The 25830-nt window shown below is 33.2% G+C and overlaps 9 protein-coding genes across 10 annotated transcripts; 5 read left to right on the forward strand and 4 right to left on the reverse strand.

The window, feature by feature from the left end:
- Nucleotides 1-1867: 1867 nt before the first annotated feature.
- On the reverse strand, nucleotides 1868-3807 carry LOC119645298 (calcium/calmodulin-dependent protein kinase type 1). Its single transcript, XM_038045434.1, has one exon. It carries the CDS (start codon nucleotides 3423-3425, stop codon nucleotides 2160-2162), a length of 1266 nt encoding a protein of 421 aa, XP_037901362.1. The 5' UTR covers nucleotides 3426-3807; the 3' UTR covers nucleotides 1868-2159.
- Nucleotides 3808-4346: 539 nt separating this feature from the next.
- On the forward strand, nucleotides 4347-5595 carry LOC119645299 (probable serine hydrolase). The gene is made up of 2 exons (XM_038045435.1): nucleotides 4347-4562; nucleotides 4636-5595. The coding sequence occupies exons 1-2, from the start codon at nucleotides 4425-4427 to the stop codon at nucleotides 5521-5523; spliced, it is 1026 nt and encodes a 341-aa protein (XP_037901363.1). The 5' UTR covers nucleotides 4347-4424; the 3' UTR covers nucleotides 5524-5595.
- Nucleotides 5551-8458, reverse strand: LOC119645297 (pre-rRNA-processing protein TSR1 homolog). Its single transcript, XM_038045433.1, has 7 exons — nucleotides 8236-8458; nucleotides 8096-8175; nucleotides 7524-8043; nucleotides 6651-7473; nucleotides 6464-6587; nucleotides 6145-6411; nucleotides 5551-6084 (listed from the first exon to the last, which is right to left on the reverse strand). Exons 1-7 carry the CDS (start codon nucleotides 8339-8341, stop codon nucleotides 5611-5613), a joined length of 2394 nt encoding a protein of 797 aa, XP_037901361.1. The 5' UTR covers nucleotides 8342-8458; the 3' UTR covers nucleotides 5551-5610.
- A 2191-nt stretch (nucleotides 8459-10649) lies between these two features.
- On the forward strand, nucleotides 10650-11684 carry LOC119645254. Its single transcript, XM_038045362.1, has 3 exons — nucleotides 10650-10853; nucleotides 10915-11493; nucleotides 11596-11684. Exons 1-2 carry the CDS (start codon nucleotides 10682-10684, stop codon nucleotides 11472-11474), a joined length of 732 nt encoding a protein of 243 aa, XP_037901290.1. The 5' UTR covers nucleotides 10650-10681; the 3' UTR covers nucleotides 11475-11493; nucleotides 11596-11684.
- On the reverse strand, nucleotides 11499-12779 carry LOC119645253 (ubiquinol-cytochrome-c reductase complex assembly factor 1). Its single transcript, XM_038045361.1, has 4 exons — nucleotides 12591-12779; nucleotides 12227-12439; nucleotides 11913-12164; nucleotides 11499-11855 (listed from the first exon to the last, which is right to left on the reverse strand). The coding sequence occupies exons 1-4, from the start codon at nucleotides 12648-12650 to the stop codon at nucleotides 11580-11582; spliced, it is 801 nt and encodes a 266-aa protein (XP_037901289.1). The 5' UTR covers nucleotides 12651-12779; the 3' UTR covers nucleotides 11499-11579.
- Nucleotides 12780-12830: 51 nt separating this feature from the next.
- On the forward strand, nucleotides 12831-18023 carry LOC119645255 (chromosome transmission fidelity protein 8 homolog). Its single transcript, XM_038045363.1, has 3 exons — nucleotides 12831-12904; nucleotides 17516-17642; nucleotides 17721-18023. Exons 1-3 carry the CDS (start codon nucleotides 12885-12887, stop codon nucleotides 18015-18017), a joined length of 444 nt encoding a protein of 147 aa, XP_037901291.1. The 5' UTR covers nucleotides 12831-12884; the 3' UTR covers nucleotides 18018-18023.
- Nucleotides 13881-16854, forward strand: LOC119645252 (general transcription and DNA repair factor IIH helicase subunit XPB). Its single transcript, XM_038045359.1, has 3 exons — nucleotides 13881-14322; nucleotides 14392-15429; nucleotides 15491-16854. Exons 1-3 carry the CDS (start codon nucleotides 14271-14273, stop codon nucleotides 16804-16806), a joined length of 2406 nt encoding a protein of 801 aa, XP_037901287.1. The 5' UTR covers nucleotides 13881-14270; the 3' UTR covers nucleotides 16807-16854.
- Nucleotides 18024-18053: 30 nt separating the features above from the next.
- Nucleotides 18054-23134, reverse strand: LOC119645251 (histone-lysine N-methyltransferase E(z)). Of its 2 annotated transcripts, XM_038045357.1 has the most exons (9): nucleotides 22911-23133; nucleotides 22013-22855; nucleotides 21789-21949; nucleotides 21626-21640; nucleotides 20365-20465; nucleotides 20118-20304; nucleotides 19088-19224; nucleotides 18593-19022; nucleotides 18056-18515 (listed from the first exon to the last, which is right to left on the reverse strand). In XM_038045357.1, the coding sequence occupies exons 1-9, from the start codon at nucleotides 23030-23032 to the stop codon at nucleotides 18106-18108; spliced, it is 2406 nt and encodes an 801-aa protein (XP_037901285.1). In that variant the 5' UTR covers nucleotides 23033-23133; the 3' UTR covers nucleotides 18056-18105. The 2 variants fall into 2 exon arrangements, with proteins under 2 accessions (XP_037901286.1, XP_037901285.1); XM_038045358.1 differs by lacking the exon at nucleotides 21626-21640 and having other exon boundaries at nucleotides 18054-18515; nucleotides 22911-23134.
- A 620-nt stretch (nucleotides 23135-23754) lies between these two features.
- On the forward strand, nucleotides 23755-25408 carry LOC119631908 (nuclear envelope phosphatase-regulatory subunit 1 homolog). Its single transcript, XM_038024482.1, has 4 exons — nucleotides 23755-24019; nucleotides 24074-24145; nucleotides 24207-24341; nucleotides 24431-25408. Exons 1-4 carry the CDS (start codon nucleotides 23998-24000, stop codon nucleotides 24574-24576), a joined length of 375 nt encoding a protein of 124 aa, XP_037880410.1. The 5' UTR covers nucleotides 23755-23997; the 3' UTR covers nucleotides 24577-25408.
- The last annotated feature ends 422 nt before the right edge of the window (nucleotides 25409-25830 follow it).

Raw genomic sequence — 25830 nt, forward strand, 5'->3', positions numbered from 1 at the left:
ATCGATCAACATGCTTTCTTTTTCATTTATTCAAGATCATCTTTAAAATATTATTTATAAAAATATATATATATATATATATATATATATATATATATATATATATATATATATATCAAAAATTTAATGAACACCATATACATTTCATTGCTATCAATTACTTATTATTCCGTTAACTGATTTGAAAAAAGAAAAAACTCAAGTAAGAAAATTATATACGCTCGAAATGATTATTAGGATATTTTCTGGGTATCATCTCATCCATCCCAATAAATATGTAAATGTAAAATTTACAAAATATATTTGCAATCAGCCCAATGTGACCCCAGTATAACGATGACATATATTATAGAGCAAAACTACGCCTATAATTTATTGCAGTAAAGTAATTGAGAAAAACTGTTTGAGAAATTTCGTCCTTTTGACTTTTCGGTGTTTGCTATGCTTTCTGGCTTTCTGGCTTTCTGGCTTTATGTTTGTTTCCACAAAGTCAGATGAACATCATTTCAACAAATATATTGCAGATTAGTGTAATGATTAATATATATTTTTCCGATGCAAACGGAATGACATTATTAATATAACTTCAACTTTCTATAGTTAACAATAATAAGAAAGTTTTTTTATTTGTTTTATTAGTTTAAAATCCAGTAAATCTAGATTTTTTTTTTTCATTTTTCAAAATTTGCAAACAATTCTTTATAAATTGTCTTTAAGACATATAATTCGGTTTTTTTTTATATATATATATATATATATTTTTTTTTTTTTTACAATTATTAAGATTTCTAATTAAAAAGTTAATTTTTAAATTTTAAGATTATAGTGTTGTTTGGCAAAAGAATGTGTGTGTATAAAGACATTGCAAACTTGGCGAATATTATAGGGATAGGGGAAGTGGACACCTTTTTATAGTTTGTTTCATTTGAATGGAAATCCCTTCTGTACGCCTGCATAGTAATCAAACAATGGCTTAAGCAATCGATTTCGTTGCCTTCAAAGTGTTAACTAATACAAACAAATTATCTTTCAAATAAAAAAAATATATATAAAAAAATTCTTCTTAACAATTAAAGATCAAAAGTAATTTGTTGCCACTTGTTTGTGTGTGTACTTCAATTATAAAAGAATTTTAAAAAGAATTCACTCTCTATACATAATTTTCTTACTTGTTTACCTAATGATTATAGTCATTCATTTAGGGCATTAGACTGCCCAGTTTCTATTACAGCATAGATTAGGTATAGAAAATGTTGGGAAAAGGAGTAACATATCTAACGCATCAAATTGGAAAACTAAGAGAACTATATGACGAACTATCCCATGCAATAGTAAGTGTAAGAGTAAGCGAGATACGCGTATTAAAGTTAAATAATTTGATTAATTAAATTATTAAATTAAAGAAACTAATTAAAACTACTTTATTCGAGAAACACACGTACACACGTACACATATGTACATATAATTTTAATGAAAATTTCAACTTTAATCTGCCTTAGTTTTCATATAACAACAATAAATGAAATAATAATGTAACAAATAAATTATAAAATAATCAAATAATAGATGGAAGAGAAAAAAGAGAAACAAAAAAATACAATTATGTACCTAGTCACAGCTCAAGACACAAACTGATCCGACTGATGGGACACGCGTGAAAGAAATGCAATGCGATTTCTATTGCGAGAGCAATTAATTTCCGTCGACATTCATCTAAACAAAAATAATTTAATTTCGAGGTAAAGGTGTATAACTCTTCCATGCAAATTTGAAGACTATATTTGAAATTAAGTTAAGATCCTCTTATACTTTAGTTACTTGCTTTGTCCTCTCTTTTTACAAATCCTTTATCTGGTTTTTTCTTTCTTTCTTTTTTTTTCATTAATAATTAAAAATTTGTTGATTTTATTTTATTCGAGTAGGTTTATATGTATTGATTTTGATGTTATAAAGGAATCTATCCTTTTTTTTTTTTTTTGTTATTTCTTTGCTTCCTAAAAAAAACTCTTGTGCAATTTCCAAATAACGAATTTTGTGTATGTGTTTGTTATTTCTTGTTTTGAATTCAGTTTTTATATAGTTTCTGTGCGGTATCGCAGTTGTCTGGTTGTTGTTGTTTTCTTCTTTTTTTTTTTTAAACATTTACGTATTTATTTGATTATTTTGCTTGACCACTACCATTTAAACAAGAGGTTGGCGATGAGATTCTTTGGTTTTTAATCTCAGCATTCGATGTTGTCGTTTTTGTCGTTTCAATATTCTCGACATGAATGCTTTCATCCGTATCGCTGCGCTGACTACTGTCCGATGGTACATTCAGTTTGCTATCCTTTAACAGATTAGTTTTACTTCCGCCCTCACCGGAGCTATTGCTACTACTCAATGCCATGCGTTGCATTTGCCGTATAACTGTGGCCGCAATGTAGGCTTGTTTCCAACGCGATTTGGCAAAATTCTTTTTAAGTTGCTCTGAAACCGTAGCATGTATGTTTTTATTGCCGGCAGCATTGCCAGATATCCAAGGATGTGCTAAAGCCTGTTCACAGGTGTAGCGTTTTTTAACATCTACACACATTAAATGACGTATAAAATCTTTGGCTGATTCACTGATATCATCCCAATAGGGTGAATCAAATTCGAAATCGCCCTTAAGTATCTGTGCGAAAAGATTGGCATCGTTTTCATCGTAGAATGGAGGATAGCCGCATAATAGAATATAAGAGATAACGCCTATACTCCATACATCGACAGCTTTGCCATAAGGTTTTTGGGCCAAAACTTCTGGAGCCACGTAGCCTGGTGTGCCGCATGCTGTAGCCATTGTGCCTGAATCCTCAGTTTTCGATAGACCAAAATCGCTAATCATAATCTTGGCATCATCGTCGGGACTGTAAAAGAGTAAATTCTCCGGTTTTAGGTCTCTATGGACAACGCCCTCTTTATGCATATAAGCAACTGCCTCCAATATTTGCCTAATTAAATCGGAGGCATCCTTTTCCGTATAGGAACCTTTTTCTACAATTCTATCGAACAACTCACCACCAGTGACTAATTCCATTACAAGATAAATCTTTGATTTATCTTCGAACGTCTCGTACAATTGTACTATATTGGGATGTGTAAGTCTGGTGCCCGGTTCTAATTCACCGTCAATTTGCTGATTCGCACTAAATCTTCGTAGTACACGTATCTCATTCTCGAGTGATTCCTCTTTGCCCTTGAGCGCTTTTTTATCGATTATCTTAACAGCGTAATGATGATCCGGATTTTCTCTACTCACCGCTAGGCGGACTTCAGAAAAAGCCCCAGTGCCCAGCGTATCATGCAGTATATATTTATCTTCGATCGGTACTGTTTTATTTAGTTCTCTTATGTCCTTTGATTTCATTTTCTTGCCGGAATCCTTTTTGCCAAATAACGGCATATTGTGGTCTTATTATTTCTAAACTTCTAAAATCCACTAAATGCTAACGTATGCGTGTCAGTAAGCCCGCTTGTGCAATGACTCTTTTACCTTAACCGTTTTATATATGAACGCTTTTTTTTTTCTTTTTAATTACTTCGCATTTCTCTAGATTATTTGCTCATTGCTTTTCCACGATTGTTTTCGTTCTTTACAATACAACTTCATTTATACTTTTTGATTAAAACGTATAACGACTTCAATGAATGTTTAACGCGTTTTGTTCTTCTGTTCTTCTGTTTTCACTTTGAATATTTTATGCACTGAGAATTTTAATTTTTTGCGACTAATGAAATCACTTCTTTTCTTCTTGTAAACGTCACGCACACATCCGAAAACTTTATATTCCTCGAGTATAACACGTATAACACAAAAAAAACCTTATCGTTAACAGTTAACAAGAAAACAGAATTCCAGTCAAACATCATGCTGGAAATTGAGATGTCAAGCAGTGTTACCATATCTTTATGAAGTGATGGTTGCAGATATTTATTTTCTAATAAAGAATGAGCATATTCCAATTAAAACCATTCAAATTAGAAATTTCCAATTTCCAAGAAGTCGCAGTTCCAATGCCATAAAAAGTCCGAAAACGATGCTCTTTCGCGCAAGTACGATTTCTATTTTTTTAATATTATTCAATTTCTTTATTATTTTAAAAATTGCGAAGCGCATGAAACACAATTCGATGTAGCTTTAAAGTTGCTCGCTTTTCGAAATATAAGCAAAGTCTTTCTACCAAACACAAATAAATTTTCAACAATCTCGTTGATTTATTTCGATTTGTTATTCTCACGCTCTCACAGAAAATTTCACGAATGTTATGCGCACATATATTTAATTTTTTTTTTTTTTACGATTTTTGAAATTGACAGCATTTTAACATTAAATGGCAAATGAAGCATTCTGTGAACGACTTGTATTATATAATTTCATCATTATATTTTAAGCTTACACATCATGTGTAGCTATAAACCAATCCGACCAATTTTACCACCGGTATTTCTATTTAAAACATTACGACGCTCGGAGAGTACTCTATCTTCAATAGATGCGAAGACGAAGGAAAGAATTTCTTCAAAATACATCGTTCGAAATGTAAATTAAATTCGTTCCAGGACGTCTTTTAAAAGCAAAAACGGCAAACTTTACTTAATATTTTTCATTCTAGCATGAAGAAATTCAGATACCAATGCCTTGGGGTCACTTAGCTGGTAAATGGTATGGGTGTAAAAATCGTAAACCTTTAGTGGGCTTACATGGATGGCAAGATAATGCTGGCACCTTTGATACATTGGCTCCTTACCTGCCCCCGGATTTACCATTCCTCGCCATAGATATACCTGGTCATGGTTTGTCTTCATGGTTACCAGAGGGTACACTTTATCATTCTATTGATTTATTGGTTTTAATTAGGTTACTAATGGAGGAGTACAAGTGGGATAAAATATCTTTACTGGGCCATTCTTTGAGCTCCCAAAACGCGTTTGTTTTTGCTGGCTTATTTCCAAACAAAATTGATCTAATGATTGGCTTAGATTGCTTGACGCCCTTTACATCTCCAGCCGCAAAGATAATTCATGAAACCGTAGAACGTTTTGAACATAGTTTGAAAATAGCCAAATATTTGCGTGACAAAAGTGAACCACCTGTTTACGAGTGGGACCAGTTAGTGCAACGTTTTCATGAAGGTGTGCGCAATTCCATAAATTTGGATGCTTGCAAATTTATATTAGAACGTAATACGAAACGATCTCAGCGAGATTCTAACAAATACTACTTCTCAAGAGATAATCGCATAAAGAATTGGATTTTCCTTAGCTTTCCTGAATCGATTTATGTAGAATTAGCTAAACGTATCAAATGCCCTTACTTATTCATCAAATCTTCGCAAAGTGCTTACTGGGATAAAAAGCTTCACAAAGAAGTCCTAGATGTCCTTAAGCAGGAACCCACTTTCCAATACAGCGAAGTGGATGGTACGCATCATGCGCATTTAAATGAACCTGAGAAAATAGCTAGTATCGTTAATCCGTTCATAAGCAAGTGGAAGCTATAAAAGTTTTAACGTCTTCTTAAATTCTCTTCAGTATTAATAAGAATAAAAATTTGTTGCTGTTTTAAACATTAATTTAAAGTAAATTAATCATTTCTGCATTTGCTCGTTTTTATCCTCTTCGCAACTTATTAGACAATCATTATAGGTCCATTTAGGATAAACTCTTTTATAAAGATACATAAAAACTGTGTCATATGAGCGCAATTGCCCGTCGAATACGCATTTCATATGACCATGTGTACCCAAGGATTCTTTAATGTGACCTACACGACCACATTTTGTTCGTAGTTTAACTGGTTTAAAGTATTCTACATCCTCTTTGTTGAAGAACATATACCTTATGGTAGCTGATTTACGATTAATACGCATAGGAACTCCACTTAAAGCTACGCGCTTCAAGATAATGCGATCCGGATTACAAGACAATAAACAACCACGCGCCACGAGTGCCAGTGTTGAATCGGGATTAATTTTGAAAGCCAGTATCGGTGCTGGAGGAAATTGTATGGGGGCGTAAAATGTGGCACATATTGTTGTATGAGGTCGGAAATACCGCTCAAACTAAACTCAGATTTTGTTGTTACAAATTTTCCAAGAAATGAAGATTGATAGATGGCCTACCTTATGTTTGTTCCCATTAGTATGTTGACTAAAGATTGGATTAACAATAAATCTACGATAGCCGCATTGCATTATTAATCTTTCTTTGGATTTGATGGGGACTTCCGAGTCAGGTGTACGTTTTAACACGACATTCATAACCGACATTTTGTGTTCATGTTGCAAAAGGCCGTACACAACTACATTGTCCGTCTGTCGGCCGGATTTAAATAATTCCCATTTGTCCTTGCAAACATTACGTATGTAAATAGTAATGTACCACCCAGGCTAGAAAGATAGATAGTTAACCCTAAAGAAATCAGTACTTAGACAGTCTCACCATAGCTCCACTAATTTCTTTACTTTCCGATAAAATACGCCTTTTTGTACGATCAAAGTTCTGAAATTGATAAATGCGAGCATAGTCACTCGGCAAATTTTCTTTCGGATCCCACGGCGAAGTTCTAGAATAAGAAATTAAATGAACATCTGGTAATACGGCTAGTAATAGTTTCTTCTTTTCAAACCTAAACGATTCCAAGCCCCTGAATTTCTGAAATCTTGTACAAGCTGGTATATCCAACGGCGTGTCAATTTCATCCGGCCACAAATGATCAGCTCTAGCCCCCTTAATTTTATTCAAAGTTTCACGTTCTTCTTGAAAATCCATTTCTAAATCATATTTCTCATCGTTTACGGCTGCATCTGATACAGAAGTGGAATCAACGTATTCTTCAGTATTCGAATCTGGCTTTTCGGATTCGTCGCCGAATGAGTTATCATCACAAGACATAAATTCGTCATCTTCACTATCCATTCTCTCAATTTCTCCGTCTACATCATCGTCAGAACATTCTCTCTCCTCTTCTATAGATTCGACATCGGGAATCCAAGCTGTTTGATACTCACTGTAACCTTTAGGCACCCGTTTAATTAATTTCATTTTTTTGACTTCTTTTTCGGCTTCTTGAATTTCTTCTTCCGTAGGCCAAGTTTGCTCGCAATCCATGGGATCAGGTATATTCTCACTTTGCAGAGAAGTTTGCTTCGAAGCGTCAGCTTTGGCAACGATGCAGACATGTTTTTCAAGGCGTTTTTCAAATTTGTACGGATCCGTAGTAGCTACGATTTTTGACATTTGAAAATCACCTAACCCGACAATATGTACTAAGCCATTAACGTCCAAAGGTAGACCCCGTAAGAATCCGGTAATTCTTAACTCAGCCGTTTGGTCTGAAGATTCTGTATTGTCTATGAATTCCACATGATCTCCAAGAAGGTGTGAGCGATTGTTACGATTATGAAGGACATTTTTTTTCTGTCCACCAATACGACGTAAAATATTCAAGCCTAGTAAATAAATTGTGAGATAAATTATTATAATTACAAACTTCCCTTACCATCGGCGTTAGTATCCAATTGTAAAATTTTCTCCTTAGGCAGTAATTTTGACATAAATTTTTGCGCAGCTGCTTTAGCTGGAATACGCGCTTTCGGGTTTAACGATTCCAGATCCATTAATGCTGCTATGGGTGTGGGTATACCTTGAGCGGTCATCATATTGTACATACGGTGTCCCCATTTGTCGAAGACTTCATTTTCCCCCATTGCTGCCGAAGTCAACATTAACGTAGTGTCACACACTTTCAAATAATCTAATATAGCTAGCTCATTGCCTCTTCCCACGGGAGGTATAATAAATGCAAAACGTTGCTTGAAACGCGGAATATTTACATATGTAACACCAGTAGACGTACGTTCCACCAACGCCTCCTCATCACAATTCCCCAAAATAGTTAAAGCTGATTTGGGATCAATTTGTAAATGCATAGGCAATATGCAGACTAAAAAAGGCGCTGTGTTTTGTCCACCTAATTGACGTTTGGTCGCTAAAGCTTCCTCACGTTTGGCTTTGCGTAACTGGAAGCAAAAATATAAGGTTTCGCTTTTTTGCGGTTAAACGAAAACTTACCTGATTCATTTGATTACGCCTTTGTTCCCTTCGCTGTATTTGCCTGTGCTTATGCGATATGGTCATTTTAGCCATTTTACCTGATCAATAACAATAGTTATTAAAGTTATAATTTTCAAATAATTTTCAAAGGATTTTACCTTTCATAGCGTTATCAATTGCCCCTTTGGAACGATGTCTTCCCGTTTTATGGGGCTTATTGGTTTGTTTCAACGGCCCTGGCCGATGGAATACTTGATCAGCCATTTCTAATAATTATTAATCCACTTTTTATTTTACAAATTTTATGAAAAGCACATTACGTTTTCGACAAAATCTTGAAGGCACACGTGTTTTTATGTAAAGAACAGGCATTGTGCAGTCGATCACAGAGGTGCCAAACAATTCTGAAATAGTGAAGTTGAAACAGAATGTTTGCTGAAGCAAAATCTTACACATACATAACATTACAAAACTTTACGTGAATGTTAATGAAATGCAAAACTAATTCAGTGAAAAATGTCTTTGAAAAATGATTCTTGAAGCAATAATAAATAAATAAAAAATGAATAATTAAGCGAAAAAAATATATTTGTTCTTTTAAAGAAAATGAAAATGATCGCTTCAAAATACAACGCAAGCAGACATTTTAAAAGTTTGTCAAAAATTTGCGATCCTGCACAACGCAGCAACGAAGCTACGTGATCGTCTACATTTCAGACGCAACCAATTTTTTTTATACGGCGTGAGCCGTACACAAGGCATCATGAAAACGTTGTGTTGTCCGCTTGAATATAGTGGATAATCATACAAGTTGGCGATTATCGCCATATCATTAGGAGACAATTGATCGTCGCCAAACGGTTAATCGAGTACCATCGTCGCCAGCTTTCCAATATTTCCCCTGCAATTTTCCATTACAATGCATCAATAAACTGAGAGAGACGTAAAAAATAAAAGTCGTTTTGACGTTTATTTGTTTTGTATACGCAAGCTACATATGGTAAACGATAACAATAATTCAAAATGAAATGAATAGAAATTTATGTAGAATTTTTATTAGACTATAAAATAATGAATTTATTTGAATGTTGACGTAATCATAGTCGATTTGTAAGAAATTTACATTCAATTGCTAAGGGTTTGTGGGAATTTCTTGAAAATATGAGCAGTAAAGTGTTCAATTCAAAGTTTACGGCACAAAATGCAAAGAATAGACTTCGGTAACGGAAATTCTATATAAGCGATTCATGTGGAATATTTAAGAAGCAACACCAAAACGTAATGCATGGAAGAAGCCACTGAAGAAGTGCGGTCCGTAAAAAAGTACTTTCCCTTACATGATCGCGCTGTGAGTGGTTTGAAAATATGAACGACCTTAAGTGCCAAAATCTATGTCGATTGTGGAATGATCTAGCGAAGAAGCTAAATTCATTGGATGTGATCCCAAGAAATTTATCGCAATTCAAACTTTTCACTATTCATTGCCTTGCTTGCTTACATGATTACCACTTTTAGTTTACATTCATATTTTGACATTCTCATCTGTCAATGATCGTAAATTTAATAATTGTGCTCAGCGTTCTTGTTATTTTGTCTTACATTCCGTATCCCTAAGCAAAAGAGCTAGTAAGACTTCCAAACTGTCAATTCAGCTCTAAACCAGGGTTGTTAGTTTATGAAAATCATCAACTTAAGTAAAAAAGGACCTGGAATATAATCAAATAACAGAAATTTAGCTTTCATGTATTGTATGCAGGCGTTTGCAAAACACAAAAGCGAACTTTAACTTATAGCTACCTGATTACCCCACGATCTTTTACGCTGCAATCTAATGAAGTTAATCAATTGATAATGGATTAGTAAAAATAATTTCTTTTACATGCCTATCCTTGGGTATTGTTCACAAATTTGTATAAAATACAAATTTTTTTTTTGATTTTTTATACTTTTTGCGTTACGTTCTTTCAATTTTTTAAAATATTCTCTTTATGTCATTGCATGATACTGTTCATAATCATAAAAATATTTAGTAACCTGCTCAAGAATGAAGTCCATATATGTTACGATGTTGCAGACACCAAGTTTATGATTAAATGCCGGAACACCAAAAACCAGAAACCAGAAACTAACAAAGATCCATATGATATGTTGCGTTCCAGCGATTGTGTGATAGTTCGAAGAAAACCCAAAAACCTTTGAATAAATTGTCATTTTAAAGGCGAAATATATCATATAGATAGCAGGAGGAATCGTCCCAATTAGAATGCTTGCACGGTTGTACTTACTTTAATACCTAATAAATTTTATTTGATTGCCTCTTTTCGAGAAAAGGTTTACATAATTCTAGCCAACTAATATGTTCGATACTTTAAAAATCGCAAAAATGTAGATAGAAATTTGAAATTCTCTTTCCCTTCGATTTTTATAAAGCGAAATGGCAACTTTATTAATTCTCATTATTTCTACTCTTCACAGCAAATGATTCCGATTTTTTATAGTTTGCCATCGCTATTATAAAAATCATAAGTTGTTTTGTTTTCGATAGGAATGGAAGTTTACTAGTATTGTTAAAATTAAGTAATAAGCAAATTCAAAATAAAAGAAATGACTAAAACCAGTCATAAGAAGAACCGTCCTTTCGATTTTAAATTAATTGATCTGGTGCAGCCGAATCCTGTTCTATATATGCGCCAAATACCGGGTATGTCTTCGTTTGAAATCATGAAAACAAAAAATAATATATGGCAACAGATTGCCTTAGAAATGGGTCAAGAGGGTAAGTAATCATTTCCAGGGCCAAAACGTAAATGCTTTATATATGCTTCCTTAAAAAAAAGTAAAGTTCTGTTTATCACGTTGGAATAATCTAAGAGGGCAATTCCAAAAAGAATTACGGCATTGTACTGAGCTTTGCCCCAAAAGTGGTAAAATACGTGGATCTAGTTGGCCTTATTTAGAACGCTTGCGTTTTTTGGAGAATACCTTACAATATAATAAACCAAAAAAGCCACGCTTAAGTAAACGTAAGCAAGAACAACTGCAACAGATGCAGGATGATTGGAAAGCTGACGACAGCGGCGAGAACATGGATAAAATTTCAGACATCGAAGACCATAGTGTTCAAAATATAACGCAACATATCGGAGGAGAAGATAACCCAGTAAACGAGTCATATACCGAAGATTCTGATTATGGTTTAATCGAGGAACTAGCGGAGGAAGTTATGGGACCTGATTCTTCGACAATATCTCCAAGTAACTTGAAAAAAATAGAAGCTCTATTATTCGGTTTTGAAGGAGAAACCCGTAATCGGGTAGAAAGGAGAATAACTGCGTTTCTGTGCAAATGTCAACTCAGAATTTTAAATCAAGAAGATATTGATGATTTATGCCTGTAGCACATACAGAAACACAACGGTATGTTGTATTTGTCTAATTTCCAATATTTATTATTAGTTTAACATTAGTAAAAACAACATTAGAAAGATTTAGTTTATGTTAAATTATATTTGATCCAAGCTCTTCCAGTGTACTTTTGGCTTTATAAGAAACTCTTCACGTGACAGCTGATCTAACATAAGCACTTGAATTCTTACGTATTTGACCAGGCGTTCTATTTTATTATAATCTTCACAGTTCATGACAAAGAAACGACGCCATAGAGCTGTTGCCAAAACACGATCCTCGGACATAATGCCTTCATCGTAAGCAATTAAAGCGGCTTGAAATTGCTCCGAAAGTTCTTCAATTTGTTGGCGAATACGTGAAGAGCTAATAGACTTAGTAAAAATAAAGTTAATTAATTTCCGTAGAATTTTTTATTAAATAAATGTTACCCCTAATTTTTTTGCTCTGGTATTTACATCTCCCCACATGGCCTCAACTATACAGTTACGCATGAAACGCCCGTCTTCCCCAGATTCTGAGCCTTCGGCCATAGCTCTCAGTAGCAACATCCACACGTGTAATTCAGTAACTAAGAACCATGAATTAAAAGTATTTGGCATGTCAAATTCTTGAAAGAAAGTTAAATAGTTTGTTTTATCGGCGACACTCTCATACAACAAGTGGCTAGAGACTCTTAAACGCTAGAAGCAATAAACATACATCTAAAGCCTTTTAAATATTAATGCAGAAATTTTTCACTTACTGTCTTGAGATTCGGCCCTAATCCAACTTTATTTAATACTCTTTTCAATATATTACCGTCAGCTTCATCGGTTTTGCTAGCGACACCGGCAGTTGTTGAGCAATACTGGCATCGTTCTAAGTGTAAAGTCGTTAAAGGCTTAAAATTGCGTTCAATCGACGTATATGGCATTGATATATTTAGGCTTTTCTCTATTCTATCAACTGAAAATATCTTTAAAAAATATACAACTTCTTTTTGCGTATAGTTATTAGAGGTAACAGAAGCAATATTTTTTTTTAGATTGCCCTATAAATGTTTATATAAGAAGCAAACAAAATATTTCTTCACCAATATATCGGAAGGAGAATTTATGGGCACTTACTGCAGGTTTTAGAAGGCTCTTGAAACCACTAAATTTAGTTAATAACCGTGTACTCAACATATTTGCCAATTTATAAAGAAAATTTTGCTAAAAATTTAAAAACGCATGCAACCAATTGCTTACAAATAAAAACTTGGTCCTAAACAATGGCAACATTATCGTTTCATAATCAGCTGCTCTCTGTCAACTAGTTACTAACACTCGAGAAAGAAAACGCTAAACTTATAAGCAGCAATTAATTTTTTATTAAAAACGTGGATTAATAAATTGTAGACTTCCATTACTTTCGCAAAAATGCCGATTTTAATTCAAACGTAAGTACATTTGCCTTTTTTTTAGTATTTAATTATAGATAGAAAATTCGCGCGAAAACTCGCCTGCATCGTTAAGGAATAATGCGTTTAACTAATGAAATCGAACCGAATGGTGTTTCATGCATTCTTAGTAGAATAGTTCGAATAATTCTTTAAGCACGAAATAAAGCTCACCTGAAAAATTTGCTACAAGCATTCGTACTCTATTTTTGTATTATAACAATTTTTTAAATAGAACTATGAATAAAAAAAAATGTCAAAAATTTTGTGTATTACCAAATATAGATAATGAGAACTGTTAGTCTCTATTTTTTCAATAGATCTGACGATATGCATTTGTCCACTTTAATGTTGAAATAGAATAATTAATGCCTTTAGAGAATTAGCGTATACAATTATCAAGAATTTTGCATGTATTGTACGCCTTTAGAAAATGAGCGTATACAATTATCAAGAATTTTGCATGTATTGTACACCTTTAGAGAATAAGCAACTATCTTGGGATATGCAATAAAATCATAAATATAATCTCAATAAAAACATATGCGATTTCTGTTTGAATTTAATGTTGTTGAAATATTGCAAATAGTGAGTAGAATATGAAGAAGAAGACAAAATCTAAAATTAAATATAAATCGGAGAAAGTAAAGTTGAACTTTTATACTTCTTGACTGATATCAGAATGAAACTTTTCGATCAGTAAACAGCTGTCATACTTGGTAAATCGAGTTTACAAATCGCTGGTCAAATAGAACCCAAAAATAATATAAAAAGAAGGACAAAAGAGGAATGTTATAGACATAAAATATGATTCAACATAAAAAAACAAAAGAAAATTAAATAAAATATATTTTATTTTTATATAATTATATAAAATAAATTTTTCTTGTTCAAACATAGTTTATCTCTATAACATTCCCTTTTTGTTTTCAGCTAAAGTTTGCAACACTTTTTTTACTACATTTTCAACAACTCAACAATCCATAATTACACTTAACATATCTGAGAGTAATTCAAAGAGCCCGTCCCAAATTGCCTGCATCTGAGAGTAATTCAATGAGCCCGTGTGAATTTGTTTACAATTGAGAATAATTCGCCGTCGTTTGCGGTTCTTTTAGTTTTGCTTTACACTCGCCTTGAGTAGCATGAGCAGCATATGCATAACGGTGAAATTTTGTTAAACAAAAAAAAACAAAAGGAAAAATTGGCTTTAGCTATCACGGCCGTATTTTTTGTTGTTGTTGTGTTTTGTATACATTTCTTGCTTATAATAATTACTGTTTATTATCTGGACATATAAGCCACAAGTTTATTGGCTTCGTCCATCTTAACCCAACAACCAAGAAAAAATTAACTCAAAAATATAATGGGTCCACCTAAGAAATCCAAAAAAGAGAAATTTCCTGGTGATAAATTTAGTAAGTAGTGAAATAGCGATAAACAACGTAATAAACATCTTAATTATGGTTATTTCAATTATAATGAAGGCAAAAAGCGTCGTGGTGAAGATGAAGCATTCACGCAATTGGCGGATGACAATGATTCTCTGGACGTTGGCGAATCGGACGGTGTCCCAGCAGCAGCCTCAAAGAATGCTGAAAGTAACGATGACGGCATCATGACCGATGAATATGGTGCCAAGGACTATCGTTCGCAAATGGAATTGAAAACGGATCATTACAATCGACCGCTTTGGGTTGCGCCAAATGGTCACATTTTCTTGGAGTCCTTTTCACCAATATATAAACATGCTCATGATTTGTTAATTGCTATATCGGAACCGGTTTGCCGGCCCGAGCATATTCACGAATACAAATTAACAGCATACAGTTTATACGCCGCGGTATCAGTAGGTTTACAAACGCATGATATCATAGAATATCTAAGACGATTGAGTAAAACTACCGTGCCAGAAGGCATTTTAGAATTTATTAAATTATGCACTTTGTCATACGGGAAAGTAAAATTGGTATTGAAATATAATAGATACTTCATTGAATCACCTTATCCAGAGATATTGCAGAAACTTCTTAGAGATCCAGTTATACAGCAGTGCCGTTTGAAACGAGAAGAGGGCGATAATTTCATTGAAGGAACATTAGAAGGCAAAGGCATAACACAATTTGGAACAAAATTACCACCAGGCAGCGACAAGTCAACTGATGACAAAAACGACGCTCCAACGGCCGCTACTAACCAAGATGGGAATGCAACTGTACCTGAAGATATTGCAAATTTCTATGATAAGATCGATAATGAAGAAGAAGATGACGATGAGGCAATTTTAAAGACAGTATCATTTGAAGTTAATCAAGAGAAGATTGAGGTTATACAAAAACGTTGCATTGAAATTGAACATCCGCTCTTAGCAGAGTATGATTTTCGCAATGATACGCATAATCCTGACATAAATATTGATCTTAAGCCGGCGGCTGTTTTACGCCCGTACCAAGAAAAGAGTTTACGTAAAATGTTTGGTAATGGACGCGCAAGATCTGGTGTTATTGTATTGCCATGTGGTGCCGGTTTGTAAAACCATAAAACTTTCGAAACAAAAAAAAAATTAATTCTTTTCAATGTATTCAGGTAAATCCTTGGTGGGTGTGACAGCCTGCTGTACTGTGCGGAAACGTGCTTTAGTTTTGTGTAACAGCGGTGTCTCCGTCGAGCAATGGAAGCAACAATTTAAAATGTGGTCTACTGCTGATGATAGTATGATTTGTCGTTTCACTTCAGAAGCTAAAGATAAGCCGATGGGCTGTGGAATTCTGGTTACTACCTATTCTATGATAACACATACACAAAAACGTTCCTACGAAGCAGAGCAAACAATGCGTTGGCTGCAACAGCAAGAATGGGGTATAATGGTTCTGGATGAAGTTCATACCATACCTGCTAAAATGTTTCGTCGTGTTTTAACCATTGTGCAATCTCATTGCAAGCTGGGTTTAACGGCCACCCTTCTACGCGAAGATGACAAAATAGCGGATTTAAATTTCTTAATTGGTCCTAAACTGTACGAAGCCAATTGGTTAGAATTGCAGAAGAGAGGTTATATTGCAAGAGTTCAGTGTGCCGAGGTCTGGTGTCCTATGTCTCCCGAATTTTATCGCGAATATCTAACAGCCAAAACGTCTAAAAAGATGTTACTTTATGTAATGAATCCTTCAAAATTCCGCAGTTGTCAGTTCCTCATTAAATATCACGAGCAAAGAGGTGATAAAACTATAGTTTTCTCAGATAATGTATTCGCCTTAAAGCACTATGCTATCAAAATGAATAAGCCTTTCATCTATGGTCCGACATCTCAGAATGAACGCATACAAATTTTGCAAAATTTCAAATTCAATCAAAAAGTGAACACAATTTTTGTATCGAAGGTGGCAGATACTAGTTTCGATTTACCTGAAGCTAACGTTTTGATACAAATTTCCTCCCATGGCGGATCACGACGTCAAGAGGCCCAACGTTTAGGACGTATTTTGCGTGCGAAGAAGGGAGCAATAGCTGAAGAATATAACGCTTTCTTTTATACTCTCGTTTCTCAGGACACTATGGAAATGAGTTATTCGCGTAAACGTCAACGCTTCCTGGTAAATCAAGGCTATTGTTACAAAGTGATTACACATCTTAATGATATGAATAACGACCCGGATTTGTTTTATAAAAATCGTGAAGAACAATCGCAATTATTGCAACAAGTATTGTCCGCTTCAGATTTGGATTGCGAAGATGAAAAAGTGCCCGGTGAACCAGGTTACCGTCCAAATGTCTCAGCAGCCACAAAGAGAGCCGGCGGCCTAAGTTCCATGTCGGGCGGCGACGATGCCATTTATTATGAACAACGCCGCAAGCATGTCGGAAATATTCATCCCTTGTTTAAGAAATTTAGAGGAGTTTAAATTTACCTTTTTTGTTATTGCAACGGTTGAATTGAATAAAAAAGAATTTAAAAATTTTTTTTTATAAAACGTGTACTTGTACGATTCTAAATCGAGTTGATGTCTCCAAAAATTGAGATGAAGAAGGGAAACTTTGCCTTATTTACATTCTTCTTACAGTTAGTTATAAATGCATTCGTATTGGATGAAACTTAGCAATACCAGGAATTTCGTTATGTAATCTATGACGAATGCTAATTTAAAGGTGGTCTCGAACATTTGTTAGGCCCATTAAAAATCCATTAGCATACAGGCATGCACTCAATTAACAACAATTTAGTTGAGATCAATCGCAACAAGGATTCATTCCAAGATAAATGTAGCTTTCAAAGACTTTTTGTAAAATATCTATGAACGTGTGGGGAAAAAATGCTTAAAATACTGTAAGTTAATCATCACTCGATATAAAGCAAAATTAGGGACTAATATAAAATCGTTTTCTTAATAGATTGATAGCTTTTGTGAAAGGCTAGGGGAATTTCCTTTACAGTTGCTGAAGCACTTTCATAGTCGGTGCATATATGACTTATAGCGCCAGTTTTTCAAAACTTTTTTCTTACAGTATAAGAATTTGCCTGAATAGGTTTAGGTATTATTATTAATAGGACAGTGCGAGCAATTATGTCTAAAAACGTTCCAAAATTTTATTTAACATTCTTTCTCTTATTAGGCCTTCTAACGGTGCCTTGAAAGAATGGGCTATTATTGAATTGCAAGGGGATTTAAAAGTACGCTCCAATGAGGATGTGCACAATCAATACATAGGCGATCTTCACTACAATAAATATGGTCAACCGGTATGATGATTTAAACAAACTAAATATTTTGTTAAATAAAAGAAAATTAAAAAATTTTTTTTTTTTTTAATAATCCAGATTCTTATAATTGGTCACCATATCTTACAAGGTAGAGAACAAAAATTGGATAAACCATTTGCGGTACTGGAGAAATCTATAACTAATGATGGTCAACATTTGCTAACTCAGTCTCAGGACATCAATATAAGCGCATTAAATGATACAGTAGAACGTACTTTGCTAGACAATACAGTAGCTTTGGAGAATAAATCTAAACAACGAACTGAATACACAGTGAGAGCAGTGTGCACGAAAAAGTTAATATTCAAATCTCGTCCTAAGCCTATAATAGCAAATGTAGCCAAGAGTGTATAGAAACAAGCACTAAATAAAAATTCAATAATTTCTATTTCACGTTCAAAATGAGAAACAAACTGTATAAGAGTGAACAATTTAATAAAAATTAAACAATTTCCATTTCGCGTTCTATGCCAACAAATTTCAATTGCTCGGTGGGCCCATATCTGTAATCGAAAAACAGTTCTTCGCCAGGTTGTATAGCGCGTTTGGCAAATATCCCGATGCGATGATCGCCAGTAACCATCATAACTTTGGCATAGCAATTAGGATTAATGGAATGATTGGCGAATCGTATTTTATTGCCTTTGCGTGTCGCATCCACCACAAAGTCGTTATTCAAATTGAATAAAAATGAACACATATACTTGTCGTAAACTTTGCCACGACGATCAGCCTCATCTTGCGATATAATCTCACCGCAATATTCAGATATGAATTCGTTCTTTTGAGCGCCTTCCTTTAAAAATATACCCCAACCGGCCACATCCGAAGGCGCCATTAACAAATGTTTATCTGAAATTCAATCATAACAGAGAAAGAGAAGGAAAAAGATTTTTAAATTCTCTGCAATTCGATTAAAGTTCACTCACGTAGACCTCTTTGCACGCAAACATTTTTACAAGTGATTTTCGTCAATTTAAATTGATCAGCACCACATGCCTGACACAAATCTGGATCACATTCACGCACGGCCAGATAGCAGGGGCATTGTTTCGTATTACACTGAGCCTTGCAACGGCAACCTGGGAAACGATTCTGACAATCGCTGCTGCAGTTACAAAATTTCTCACAGAAATTTTGCGTTTGAATGCACGAACAATTCATATCACACGGCCCCTGATGATCACAGGGCGTATAATTGTACACATGATTCGAGGAGGAGTCTTTTTTCAATTGAATCTTACGACAGTGCAAAGACCATAACCGTTGCTTTTTTTTCTTCTTACGTGGTGGTGTGTAATCTTGACGTAGCTCTTCAATACTAAATTCGGCAGCTTCTTTTTGAGCAAATTCATAAACCTAAGAGAAAGAGATTCAATAAAATGATTTGTTGTTTGATTGGTTTCACGTCAACTTGAACAAACCTGTTGGCACGTTTTAGTTAGCATAGTTTGAGCAATGGCGCAATAATTTTTTAAAAACACTTTATGCAAAGTACGAAACAAAGACTGATCTGCTCCGGTCCAATCACATTTTGCATTAGTAGTATTCATCATGCCGGCTAATATTGGAAATGAAATCATGAAAAGAAAGTAAAAGAGTTTTAATATTTGCTGAAAAACTTACAAGTACGATTTAGTCATATGCGCAAAAAGCTCGTGGCCCCGAGCTATATATTATTATCAATTACTTTCTTTAACTATCTGCTAGCAATTTACACGTTTTTGAACATTTTTTGTTTTGAAGACAAACTGCGTGCTTTCTTTTCAAAGAAAATCGTAAGCTTTCGACTTGTTCAACTAAAAGCAGAAGGATAAACATTTCTCCTTTAAACTCGTATAATCCAAAATATGATCAAAATATGGCTTTTCATGATGCACATAATTTTACAAAAGTTACGTTAACATAAATAATTGCCAGTTAATCAAAACCGTCACAAAAAGAAAAATGGTCAAAATCACTTGGTTGTTATGTAATCTGAAAATTACTGAGCTCTAATAGTCTTTCAAACCATTCGCAGTGACTACGAAACATTTAAGCCTAGTACCACGAATCATTCAGAGACAGGTTTTGTATTCGTTGACTTGTAAAACATTTTTGCTAAATCTCGCTAACAGGATCGATTTTATCATCTTCTTTTATCCATTTATTCGTCCATTCAAAGAGTACGTCTTCAAATCTAAATTATCTTGTTCCCTGATGAATTTTGCTACGTTACTCTTTACTTATGGAAGAGCCTACCTACGGTATTCAACTTAACATTCAATATTCGTAAATACACTCCACACGTGCATGTATGTTTGTGATGCGAAGCTTGCTTTTGGTTACGTTTGTGACGAAACACATTTTCGCTACTTTTTCACATTTGTTTGTTAGGAAATAATAGCTGAACGACAACAACCACAGCTTCTATGCATTCTTATTCTTAATTTAAATGTGCTTCGCGTTGCTTACCCATTATGGAATTAATTTCCGCTGACTCTGCACTGGTGACCGTAACATTTTCCTTAGTTTGTTCATGATTGAATTCTTTGTTGCTAAATTGGCTATTACTGTCATTACTATCCTCTGAACTGGCCTCGTTGCACGAATCTATCGGTGGTGTTTTATTATCTGCTGCCAATTTTTCTTTCATACCATCCTGTAAAGATAAAAATCGTACAATTTTTGTTTGTAATGCGAAAAATAACGTTTCACCTACCAAAAGCATATAACAATTATTACTGCAAGGTTCGGTAAATGGCTTCAATTCTGGAAAACGACGTTTTTGTAAGTTAGGACCAGCGTGACCAACTTGCAAGCCTAATATATAGGTAAGTAAAATTAGTATTTCATTAAATAAATGTACAAAATATTTGCAATAAAACAAAATGTTATGACGATATGATTATTTGGTATAAAATAAAATTAAAAAAAAAGAAAAAATAAAAAAGAAAAACGTTTTGGAATTTTGTTAACATCGATTTTATTTGATTTTTGATATTAATGAATGTTTAAAAACAAACAAAAAAAAAAAAAATATATATATATATATATATATATTAAATCTCACAAAATGTTCAATAATGCCAAGCAAAAGAAATTGTTTTGATGCCAATTTATTTATTTATAGAGGTAATTAACCAAGATATTTTAGTTTTTTTTTTTTTTTTTTTTTTTTTTATGTATATGAAATTTGGAAAATTATAGAAAAATTAATAATGGAAAGCACTTATGGAAATTATAAAATAAAACAATTAAGCTACATTCGTCGTTTGACGAATCTTATGATATCCATCACCTTACAATCGTTTGGCGTAATTTTCACTCTGAAATTATTAAATTATTTCAGCTACATCTACATAATTTTTTTATCATTTTGATAAACATATTACAATTTCCTTTTTTTATATTCTGCACGATTTATGGTACAAAGAAGGTCTTGCGATGGAGCTACCATTTCTTAAACTTTCTGATTTGGAAACATTTTCTCAATTGATATAAGCTTGCTTGTCCGCTTATCCGTCTTGCTGTCTTGTGTTCAACCTAAACGTCTCAATATTTGAGATATTTTAATGAAATTCGGTATACCGACATGTTGTGACCCAGCTTTTCAACTACTTCCCAAGTAATATCTTATTTTGAAAATTTATATGGATAGAACTGCAATCCTCTACATAAATTTATGCCCTTTGAGAATCTGGTATATACAGACAGAAAAAACAAAATGTTTAAATAAGCTAATGCTTTACTGGAACCTTTAGAATCTTTATTTTCCGGTGGTGGATATGTAGAAAAATCAAATATGAATAATGGTTACAAATACTTCAGGCTGATCTTTCCAAAGAATGCCTAGTGTTATGGTGATTGTTGTGGCTTGTCGAGATGAAAACATCAATTGAAATGAAAGGTTTTAATGTAGCAACATTCACTGGTTTTCGCATGATTATAAAATATAAAGAAAAACAACAGCTACAACTCACCGTGAGTTGGATGGCCTAAATATCAAATTGGCATTTTTTTTTTACAATAATACGTTATTTTAGCATAAACAAATTTAAACCAAAAATTATAAAAAAAAAAAAAAAGTATTTAATATATAGATAACCAAATAATATTAATTTTAGATATTTTTGATATACTTACGATGTAAGAAGCAGTCATATTTAAAGCAACGCCGACAGAAAAGCGTGTGAAATGAATGCAAAGTGCGTTCACGCGACACACTTTCAGCTTTTTCACCATCAATGTTAGGCGTACATTCTTGGGGACGCTCAGGGTCTTGATGCTCAGTTAATTCTATATATCTAAGTGTTACGTTTAACAAAAGAATTTAAAATATTCTGCAAAGTTCATTCAACATTACTAACTTTTCTTTTAATTCTTGTGGTGTTCCTTTGTCAGGAAAATTGGAGCTTATAGCTTGAAATATAATGGGCGGCGGGAAAGGTAGCTTTTCGTTAAACAACTCTGTTTTACATATTTCTTGTTTAGCATCATTTTTACTATCCTTATCCACTTCTAACTGCCCTCTTTCCGTGGAAATTCCCTTATCTGCCTTATCATTTTCCTTAACTTCTTTATGTTCATCTTCATTTTCCTCATTTTCTGTCTTTTCTGCTTTATTAACTCCAGCTTGCCTTTCTGGCATCTTATTTTCCGTTTTTGATTTTTCCTTTTTCTCTTTCTCTTCTTCTTTAGACTTTACATCCTCATGCTTTTTGACTTTGTCATCAGTCTTTTCCTTAATTATATCATCTTTAAACAGATCAGCCACTTTTATGGTAATGCCTGTCAGCTCTTCTATCTCTTTTGCATAATTACGCATTAAGGCATGCACCAATTCAACAAATATGCTATCATCCATAAATGAAGGATCTTTATCACCATGAACTTTCCCGTCATAGTTTTTGATCAATTCTTCAATAAACTTTCCATCTTTGTCTAAAACCTCGTCACCCATATAAGGAATATTATGTAAAACAGTTTCATCCTCAACCATGAAATTTTGTTGAGTGGGAGCCCAAGTGTACATTGTCGGTATTGGTGTGACAGCATTAATTATACAAATCGGTATTTGCTGATTACTAATACCATTAAACATGATCACTTCGGCACGCTTTACACAATCAACGTGTGGTGGCTCATAAGGTTGAGCCTGCCAAATCTTGGGCTCGCAATACAAATCTTGAACATTGTAATTATGTTCATCCCTTCGGAAAATTTTTAATAGGAAATTTTCTAAACGATTTGCTTGGAAAAACTTACCAATTTTTGATCCATGCCTCTTTTATTTCATCGGCCCTTTTGTAACGTTTTTGTTGACGTATCTTTATGTATTCTTTTTTAACACGCCTCTTCCATTCCAATGGAACTTTAGCATTCGACATTTTCAACTAGATATTCATTTAAGCACAAATTTGTTTCTAAGTTATGTTCACAGACTTTAATCTTGCATGAAAGCGTAGAAATGACTGAAATAGTTGCCAAATGCATGGAGAAGCCTGTTCACAAAGGATTCTGCTTAACTGCTAAGCTTGAAATGACTTTGGGGGAAAATACAAAGAAATGGCAACGTCGCATCTCAATGAAAATATGTTCGGAACCATTGATGTAAACAACAATTTTTATGTGTAAGAAAACAAATAATCCAAAAACTTAAAAAAGGTAGGTGAAAAAATAAAAAAGATTTATTTCACATATAAAAATTATTTTAAAAAATTTAAAAATATACTTTTCTTTAAATTATACAAATTCAAATTAAAAAAAAAGACCATTAACATTAGGAATGTGATAAAACTGTCTTACCCAATATCTTCTATTATAATTAAGTAACCCTTTGTATAATCTGTAATTTTCTTGCTGGTTGTTTACATTTTTGACGGTTTCTTTATTTTTACATCCTAAACCGAATGTTGGTTATTTGCATTTATATTGATTTCCCTATTTTCACTTTTGAACGAGCGTGGTATTGAATGGATATGTGCGCATGATATTCCGGTCCTTCTTTGGCTTTGTTGTCAATTATGTTGGTTTACTTGCTTTGCAGAGCTTTATATTCGAATTACTTTATGAAATTCTTACAGTGCAAGCAAAAGTAATCTAGCTCAATCGCTATAGGCAGTGTAAATTTTTTGCATTTGGCAACACTTCTATGCTGAATTATAACAAAATAATATAAGGAAAACAGTATAGTATATAGAATATAAATGTATTTTTTTGTGAATTTAATGTCCAACTAGTATTTCATATCATATATCAACAATAAAGAGAAAATAAAAGAAAAACAAATGCCTAAGATTAAGTACAAATAAGAACAATTGAGTAGGCCAAATAGAAAACTGAAGAGTTTAACATGGAACAATCCGCCTGTGAGGGTATGTTTGTAAATTCTCATTGTGTATTAATATTTTAAATCACTGCCTTAATAGATCTGAAGGCTTTCGAAAGACGACTCACAGAAGTGGTGTCCTCCTACAAACCTTCAACAGTGCGTTGGAGAAGTATGTTAAATAAATAATCTTATATGAAGAAAATCCAAGAAATTTTAATTGCATTTTTCAGTTGTCTTGACTGTTATATCATTGTGTACAGCTATTAGTGCCTGGTATTGGTTAAGAGATCCGCGTACATCAGTTGTCCCGCTAACCGAATCCCTGCTTATACATCCAGTTTTTACATTTGCTACGTTAACGTTAGGTAAGTAAAAAAGATAATTATTGCTGACTATGTACACTTACATAGATTAGCTTATACTTAACGTTGATTTTGTTTCCCTTTTTTTCTAGTTATTTTATTTATTTTCGGCATTCACAAACTTGTCATTGCTCCACAAATCGTTACTTCACGTATGCGCGTTGTACTAAATGATTTTAACATGAGCTGCGATGATACGGGGAAGCTAATATTGAAACCAAGACCGAACAATAACTAAATATCTTTGGAGGAATGATCATAAGTTGTAAAGCTTTTTGAAGTTAAGAAAAATGAAAACTTAAAATATAGTAAATTCATAACTATTCATATACTTGTAGATATAATAATCACTTTGCTTCATTATAAATTAGTGTATGATTTATTTTGTGTGACAATTAAAAATTTGTAATAAGTAGAAAATATAATTCTTTTCTTGAAAATGAATTGAAAATGCTGAAGTGACCTAAAGATTTCGACTGACAACTCAATAGTCTTGGATTCAAATTCCAGTGCGGTAGAGGTTTCAATAAAGCGGATCGCCTTACATGCTATTGGCTAAGGCTTTGGTCTTAGAATTTATTTCTCTGGCTAAATTAATAATATAGATATATTGTAGGAGAAAAATTATATCGGTTAAATTCAACTTGAATATACAATGACAAAATGCCACGCCAAGATTCGTTCAGATAATAAACAACTTGTTGATGAGTTGAGCAATACTGAACACCAAATCGCTTTGGGATATAGGGAATGATTTGCTTTTTCACGAAAACGTGAAAGTTATGACACGTTAAGGGAACTAAATACGCATTGACAATTGCGCTGCATTCTCCAAACAGCTATAGTGCCTTTAGAAGGCAAAGCAAAAACATTTTGCTTAATTCTCCCTTCCTGTCCGTCTACCAAAATAAAATCGGCTATAATTGTTGTACTTATTCAATTAAAACATGAATAATGATTTAAAGACGAGAATTTAGAACTTTTTACATCATTTTTGACATAAACCAAGAAAACTTGACTATGTTTTTACTTCTAAAGAATTTACTTTATTTTTTAATAACTCTCTTGTCAATTGTGTTTTCTTGTATAAATATTTCTCATTTTTGCTTCATATTTTTGGTACAAATATTTTTTCTTCAAAAATTTCCCTTATTTATATTAATTTTTTCTTTATCGTATAAAATTTTGTATTAAGTAGCAAATATTTTACGTATTTGCGTTTAAATTTTTTATTAAATGCCATTTTCTTTTTCCATTTTTTTTTTTTTTTTTTTTTTTTTGGTAATTAAAATTTCATATATTTATCGCAAAAATGGTCATATATAACATTTTTGATTATATTATTATTTAAATTGTAAATATCAAAGAAACATATTTAAAGGAAATTAAAAATGAAAATTTATGCTAAATGTAGACAAGAACAAAGTAAAAAAAAAAAAAAAAAAATTGTTTGTTAGTAAAATTATTAATACGAGAGTTGGTTAAAAAATTG

Source organism: Glossina fuscipes, unplaced genomic scaffold, assembly GCF_014805625.2.
Source record: "Glossina fuscipes isolate IAEA_lab_2018 unplaced genomic scaffold, Yale_Gfus_2 1, whole genome shotgun sequence".
Classification (NCBI taxonomy): Eukaryota; Metazoa; Arthropoda; class Insecta; order Diptera; family Glossinidae; genus Glossina; species Glossina fuscipes.